This window comes from Micromesistius poutassou, assembly GCF_964030765.1.
Source record: "Micromesistius poutassou genome assembly, chromosome: 22".
In the NCBI taxonomy this organism is placed as follows: domain Eukaryota; kingdom Metazoa; phylum Chordata; class Actinopteri; order Gadiformes; family Gadidae; genus Micromesistius; species Micromesistius poutassou.
In genome coordinates this window covers 8,836,015-8,844,048 of record NC_140292.1, presented here as the reverse complement: position 1 = coordinate 8,844,048, position 8,034 = coordinate 8,836,015, and the positions used below count along the sequence as shown (strand labels likewise).

Below are 8,034 nucleotides of genomic sequence, written 5' to 3'. Positions count from 1 at the left end.
TACTCTTAGATGATGCACGTGCAGAGCTCTGTCTTGGCAGCGGTTGACTGTGGCGAGAGAGGGCTGAGCCTCTTAGGTACAATGTAACGCCCCGCTGCGTGGTGCATTTCATGTACAGCAGCCTCGTTATAACGCTCACACACAACAACGGTGCTAAAGAAGTATCCCTGAGTTAGGGTCGTAACACTCACCACTGCCCTCCTAGAACTCTCTGCCCAAAATGAATTTTATTTTATGTGATAGTGTTGGAATTTGCAGTTGAAATGCTGGGTTCACTTGCTCTTTAATAATTAATTTTCTTTTTATATGATTGTGAATACCATATTGTGAATTATGAATACAATATATTTTATGGGTTTAATTAATTACTGTATTATTAAGTTCATCTTTTTGGAATGTGCAGTGCGTAAAATCATATTATTTCAGGCTGTGTATGTTCCTGGATGGTGATATCTTATGTGTGTGTGTGTGTGTGTGTGTGTGTTCTGTTATGTTGACTCTATTGATTGCACATTGGTTCTGTGTGGGGCCGTTTAGCGCGGTATTGAAAGCGGTGTCAATATCTATTATGAGTGGGCCCTGCCCTGTTCCCTGCTCTCTGCCTTCATGACCTCAGACCCCGGCGGACCTTGACGGGCACTCTGGGACGTTCCCGGTTTATTATTGCCTGCAGATATGCTTTAGAGGGTTTTCTTGCTTTTCCAATGTATTCCAGAGAACGGGTCTAAAAGGAGTAAAAATCCATGGGCTAATTAGAAAGTCAACAGGTCGATTAGAGTATCGATATGAAACAGAGAAAGCAGCGAGTGTGACCAATTGTTCATTGTTCATCATGTTGGCAATTTTATATCCAAAGTACTACAGGTTACTTTTTAACTTTCTTCACTATTTAACCTTCACTTCTCTCCCCTCCTCTCATCTCCTCTCCGTCTCTCCTCTCCTCTCCTCCCCTTTCCTCTTCTAAACTATCCCCCCCTCTCCTCCCCTCTCTACTCTCCTCTTCTCTCTTCTCTCCTGTCCTCTCTTTCTCTCCTCCCTCTCCTCCTCTCCTCTCCTCTCCGACCCCCTCTCCTCCTCTCCTGCCCAACCCCTCTCCTCCCCTCCTCTCCTCTCCTCTCCTCCCCGACCCCCTCTCCTCCTCTCCTCCTCTCTCCTCCCCTCTCCTCCCCTCCTCTCCTCTCCTCTCCTCTCCTCCCCAACCCCCCTCTCCTCCTCTCCTCCCTCCTCTCCTCTCCTCCCCGACCCCCTCTCCTCCTCTCCTCCCCTCCTCTCCTCTCCTCCCCTCCTCTCCTCTCTTCTCCTCCCCGACCCCCTCTCCTCCTCTCCTCCTCTCCTCCCTCCTCCTCCTCTCCTCTCCTCTCCTCCCCTCTCCTCCCCTCTCCTCCTCTCCTCCCCTCCCCTCTCCTCTCCCTCTCCTCCCCTCCCCTCCTCTCTCTCTCCTTTCCTCCCCTCTCCTCTCCTCTCCTCCTCTCCTCTCCTCTCCTCTCCTCTCTTCTCTCCTCTCCTCCTCTCCTCCCCTCTCCTCCTCTCCTCCTCTCCTCTCCTCTCCTCTCCTCTCCTCCCCTCCTCTCCTCCCCTCTCCTCCCCTCTCCTCCTCTCCTCCCCTCTCCTCCTCTCCTCCTCTCCTCCCCTCTCCTCCCCTCCTCTCCTCTCCTCAGGTTTCCAGGAGAGGCCTGACGTTCTGGAGATCTTCCAGACCGAGTTCCAGATGCGTCTGCTGTGGGGGAGCCGCGGCTCAGAGGGCAGCCAATCGGAGCGCTACGAGAAGTTTGACAAGGTCCTCACCGCCCTATCACACAAGCTAGAGCCGCCCGTACGGCAGAGCGAGCTATAGCACACACCCGCCACCACACCAAGGCCCCCGGCCCCATCGCTATCAACACCTCCCCCCATCTGCACCCTGTCCATCATTGTAGTACGGTCCTGCTTTGCACCGCAGCAGATGATGCGGAAGAGTCCATGGTGAACACAACGCGGGGGTGGGGGAGAGAACCAAGAGGCAGCTAAAAGAGTTACATTGTAGTGAGGAGTCGGGGAAACGCAGCGTGGGCCCCTGCTGCCCGGCTGTGGTTTCCCATCCAGGAATATCCCACTTTTTGTTTCAAACATGCAAACTAAGACACGGGAGAGGGGGGGGACTGAGCAGAGACGGCTCAGCGGGACACGGGAGACCACAGAACGGCCCCCAAAGGGCTTTGCCGAGCTGGAGAGTTTTGCCTTTTTCGCCACAATAAACACACACACCTTTTCCTTTGGATGACTGTGGTCACAGCAGCACTGTAGCAGAGACAATGGCGGTATCATTTCCAACATCACGCGTTTGAGGATATTGTGTCGGTGACGTGTGTGTGTGTGTGCGTGTGTGCGTGTGTGTGCATGTGTGAGTGCATGTGTGTACATTCCTTTTCTTTTTGTATGCACCAGTCAATGTTTTTCTTTGGGGTTATTTATTTGTTTTCATGGGTAATACCGATACCGATGTGTGTGTTGTCGGTTGTGCGCTCCAGGTAGCCAGGCCATTAATATTGTTCAGTCGAGTGTATCCGCCATTACAGAACTCATTACCTCCCAGTGAAACTGCATCGGGCATGCATTCAACACGTATTATCCAGCATTGAGACATTCATAGAACTAATGCAGCAACTTCTAACACGAGGGCTTGTGTCGTTTTGAGACTGAATATCCCGGAGCATCGCGTGAGTTCACCTCTGTCGCAGCGGAAAAAAACAGAATGGAGCGATGCTCGGTTTGATATCAGCGGTTTGACGTCTGTGTTGCACACGCACTGTAGCCTAGGGATGGAGAGAGATACACGAGCACTGTTGATTGCGAGAATGTTTTGGTATATTGTTTAAAGCAATGTTTCACTTTCACATACAATCATTTAATCCTGGGGAATAATATGCTCGGGGATAAATGATTGACCTGGATTATACAAAATAATAAAATGGTGAAATGAATATCATAGCATTTACCCTCACTGTTGATAATAATGATAATAATCAGAGCAAACATTACAGGTTAAAATGTATGACACTGTACACTAGTAATAAAGTGAAGTATACTCTTAAGTAATATAATGAAGTATACTCTATAGTCGTAAAGTGAAGTATTGCTTTACATGCATTGAGATGGGGGACGTTACTAACAGTGAACAAAGGACTCTTGAGTACATTCATGGTTTTTTTTTACGTTTTTTATTAACAATTCAGTTTTCATAATTTTTTTCTATCTCAAAATGTGAATGACAAGCATTTCCCAAATATACAAAGTGAAAACCAGAGTACAATCCAAAGCTGGAATACGATTGTTGATTGATTGGTTGTGTCCCATGTCCGATAAGGTAATAGAATGGATATGGTGATGTAATTGTATCATTATCAGTGTATTCGAGGTGATCAATGACTGACCAATAGGAATGCTGAATGCTGTACGTGTCTATGGGCCTGATTGTTTCAACCAATCAGGGAGGAGGGCTGCAACCCGTCTAGAACACCCCCACTTAGAGCAAAGATTATTCTGCCTTTCTATACCGTTCGACTTCCACGTTTTTTACCAAATCACTAATCAATAGGCCGATCGATAAGATCAACTCGTGTCACTAGGTGTCATACTGACTAGCCGTTACAAGTTGCGAATGTGTGCGAATGTTCACCTAGACGCTTGACGGACAGATGAGCTCCAGCTCATCATTGATGGACACGCCCACTTGTGATGACACAAAGAGGATGTATTTAGATCCGTCCTGTAACGGCTCGTCACCATGACACCTGAGAGAAAGGTAACCTCTTACAGTAGACGCTGTTCAATAGGAACAGACGTTTGTCTAAATGCTTGCATATTGGGAATCGTAAAAAAAAACGGATTGGCTTTCACTCGGCTTTAGATATTTAATTTATTTCCACCTGTTGGAAACCGTTCTTCAGACTAAGAGTTCTAGAACCTTCCAGGGGGCAGTTTTTCAACGGGAGAAAAGGCGAAAACATGTGAAATTGAAAATGATTGTGTACACAGGCAAACACACACTAGTGTGTGTCCAGAGACCACTCTGATCCCTACTGGTTTGGGATCAAGGACAATAATAATGTAGATGATGATGATGATGATGATGATGATGAAGGGTAAGATGGCGGTTATGACTTGCGGTACCTTCATGTATGTCGTCTCAATGAATGCTGTACAGGAATGTTTTCATGACGTGTTTAATAACTTGCTGTACAGAGACCATCGTCACGGATGAAGCTGAACCGGAAAAAAGGACAAAAAAAGATGTGTGAATCGTTCCTTGATTTTATTGGAGTTTTTTTATGTACTGTACACAGCAGTCACCTCTTTTTTTTTATTAAAATGATTGCCTGTGTCAATGCGTTGGACTCGTTGTTGGGACCGAAGTGAGTGTAATAGCATGTAGGCCTACACATACACCATTGAAGTTGGAAGGTTATACAGGTTCAAATATTGGAATCAATTAATATTAAATAAAGTAATGCTTATTGGTGTGACGCAATTATTAGGGTTGATCTGTCTATTGTCACTGCGTTTATTGCTTCATAGAAAATGAGACCTTAACGACCACTACTGGTATAGGTTGTCCAGTAGGGATAAACTGATGGTTTACACCGAGCATGCTTTGCATCACGGTGACCATTGAGGGGCGCTGTTTTACCATAAGAACCAAGCACATGACCGTAATAACAGACGCGGTCCAAATACGCGGTTCGTTATCGCGGTAATATTTATAATTCTATGTTTAAAATACAATCTTGCATTCCACTACTATTCCAGTCTTAAATATAATAGTCATTCTGTTCAGACAGAATTCTAAGTATAATGCTAAGCTTACTAAAAGAATATCAAAGACGATAACAGGCCATTTGTGTAGGGCTTTTCAGAAAGATATAAAGAGACAGATCAATATATTCAGTATATTCAATATATTCATTCATATTTGAGGAAATTTGGTGTCACCGCAGTGAAATAAACGGAGTACAAGAGAGACACTAACAATTACAAGAATATCAATTTTCAATATTCAATTTCTGTGTCATTTTATCTGCAGGTCTGTGGATCTCAGACTCAGCTCAGCGCCCTGGGGGGTCATGTTAATGTTGCTCCCAGACAATACAGCATGAGTCGTGAATGTAATCAATAAAATCTGAAAAAAAATCCATTCTCAAGACAGTTGAGGGAGGGACAAAGACTGAAGGGAATGTGAGACGCACAGACATGTTTAGTGACATCTTGTGATTTTATTTATTCATTTATAGGAGCCTTTTTTCTATTTGACAGGTATCTCATCTTGACTGATAAAGCTAATTCGAGGTAGTACCACCAGGTGGCGTGATCCCTCTGTGAGACGAGGTTATAGGGTTATGCGGATCCTAATTTGTGTCCGTCTCAGACAATAACGCACTCGTTGGCTTCACATAAAGACAGTCATCCACCTGATACAAGACCACTTCTACTTCCCCGACATGAGATACATAGACATGGTAAAATACCACTTATACTGGTCCTACATGAAGAGAGGGTCTTCAGTATATCCTCAGCTGTACTATTTTTGATTGCACGTTTAATTCGTCTCCCGGCCGAGGCACACCCATGCCCTGGTGTGTTTTGAAAGTGAGATGATGGAGAACTCTGTTCATGTACACACCGTAGGGAGTGGTTCGCCAGGGTGAGTGTAGGCATTTAGTTTTCACATAAAAAGTCACTATGTTTGGGATGGATATGGGTTGTATCAACGGTAAACAAAATAAACGTTTTCCTTATTATCATTATCATCCAAACACACCGTCTACCTCCAAGAATATGAAATCAGAACTGTTATAACATGTGAACCCTTCACTGCCCTCCATCGCATGTTTGCTTCACTGGTCTTACGTCATCTGCAAACAGCCAATAGGAATAACACATTAGTAACATTGTATACCTCTCTGATTTACTGATGCCCTCCTGAGGTTCTGTTGCGCCCCCTGGGGGAGAAGTGCGCCGCACGCATTCAAAGCCGGTATTAAACCGAGCTGTTAGTAATGTAATAGACTAAGCTTCTATTAAATCAGAAAATTCTATCATCTATTTAATACATTAGAATTGGGATGGGAAAATAATAAATGCTTCAAAATGCAAGGCCAAAACAACTTTTATTTGATGAGGGCCTGCAAGAGAAGAAGCATATTGTCAGGATGCAACCATCGTGACACACAACAGAATCATTGGATCATCGGATTCCAGGCCCCATTTCTCCGTCAGTTTCCTCCCTTCTCGCTCTCCCTCCCATACAGTTGTCCATAGGCGTATCGTGTCACGGCTGTGAACTCTAAGAGGATTCTCTCTGCCTGCTGTCCTGTCACATGTTAATTTCACCTCTTTACATGGAAACCTAGAACCCAATCTCCCCGGTCGGCCTGCCCAACGACCGTCCAGCTAGCTAGCTAGCCGTGCAAGCTGACATCAATTCACCCTTAATCTCTCTCTCTCTCTCTCTCTCTCTCTCTCTCTCTCTCTCTCTCTCTCTCTCCCCCCTTTGGCGCTTTCATAGCTAATCCATTGTGCTGTTCATTGTCATCTGATCATGTGTGACCTGGACGGTTCCTCAGCCTATCAGGGCGCTAACGTGTTTGTGATGCTTATCTATGGAGAGACAAAAGCGGTGCACTGTGAGCGGGGCGACGCATGTTTTAAACGCACGCTACACACGAGAGCATCGGGCGCCATTTAAACCACGGCCCCTAATTGATCAGGGTCTACAACAAATGCACTTTTTAATCTTGCATGGTCGTATAGAAGATCTCATCTTCTACACATGTAGAAGATGTGTAGAAGATAGTGATTCTCTCTTTCTCCCCCCTTTCTCTGCCATCTCTACCCCCCCCCTCCTCTCTCTCTCTCTCTCTCCCCCTCTCTTTCTCTCCCCCCCCCTCCCTCTCTCTCCCCCCTCTCTTTCTCTCCCCCCCCCCCCTCTCTCTCTCTCTCTCTCCCACCCCCCCCCCTCTCTCTCTCCCCCCCTCTCTCTCTCTCTCTCTAAAAATGCTACCTAATGCTACCTTCAATTGTTACACGTTGTCAGCTCAGACGGATGATCCGTTCTGTAGCGACGTCCGGCCTAATGGAGAGGGAATGTGTGTTTCTGATTAGACCTGCACCCACGGCGGCGATGAGGAAGACACACACACGACCACCATAACATCATCTGTCACCATGGATGCTTTTAAACAGCTCAAGCTGTCTCAGTCAATGTGAGGTGACACACGGTGATGGCAGAGGGGGGGGTTATTCTGGTCGAGTATACGTCTCAATTTATTCAAATGTTCCCACAGCTGAAGCCTTCTCCCCCACCGCCGCACCCCTGCCTCCGTACCTCTCTCGCCACTCGCTGCGTGCTAATCTCAGTTCTAATATAAGGCTCGTGCCATGTTTGTGTCTGAGATTATCATCGACTATATGAGAGATACAGGGGAAGGCCCGCAGCGCTGGCTGATTTAGACGGCTGTTTGTGTGAGCTACGGCCAATGGCAAACCGTATTAGTTGAAACGTGCTCCACCTAACTGCAGGGTTAGTAAGGGCCTTGTACTCATGTGTTACTATGAATGCCTTCGCTATGACTTGTCTTCAGTTTCCCTTTCCTTTCTCCCTCCCTCTGTCTTGTATCCCTGCTGCTGGCCCCTGTGGTTGCTCTATCTGCCCCTCCACTGACTCCTCATTATCACATGAATGAAGACAAGAGGCAAAGCCCGCGAACCCCAACATAAGGCGACTGAATTGCAACATAAACTTGTGACCGACGGGCCCCAAAGAAACAGTTTATAAAAAGTAAAATGATCAATTGTGATCGAAAACGTATAAACTATGAGTAAGAATGGAGAGAGAGGCGATTAAAACACATTCACAATCACAATAAACACCGAGGTACATTTGTATCGTGCTTCTGAAACTGCCTGCTTTTATCGTGGATGTATTTTTAGGACTTTTACGTTGACACAGAAAGACGTACGTCACTTCCTCAAGCCACTCCCACTCCTGCGTATGACAAC

General features: G+C 46.1%; 1 protein-coding gene across 1 annotated transcript in view; it reads left to right on the top strand.

Moving 5' to 3' along the window:
• sh2d3ca (SH2 domain containing 3Ca) overlaps window positions 1-4,360 on the top strand; it is a 52,004-nt gene extending 47,644 nt beyond the window's left edge. Inside the window, exons 12-13 of the mRNA XM_084486424.1 lie at window positions 10-76; window positions 1,659-4,360. Of these exons, the coding sequence (XP_084342550.1) occupies window positions 10-76; window positions 1,659-1,834 (243 nt within the window). The 3' untranslated portion in view covers window positions 1,835-4,360. The remainder of the gene's footprint in view (window positions 1-9; window positions 77-1,658) is intronic.
• The last annotated feature ends 3,674 nt before the right edge of the window (window positions 4,361-8,034 follow it).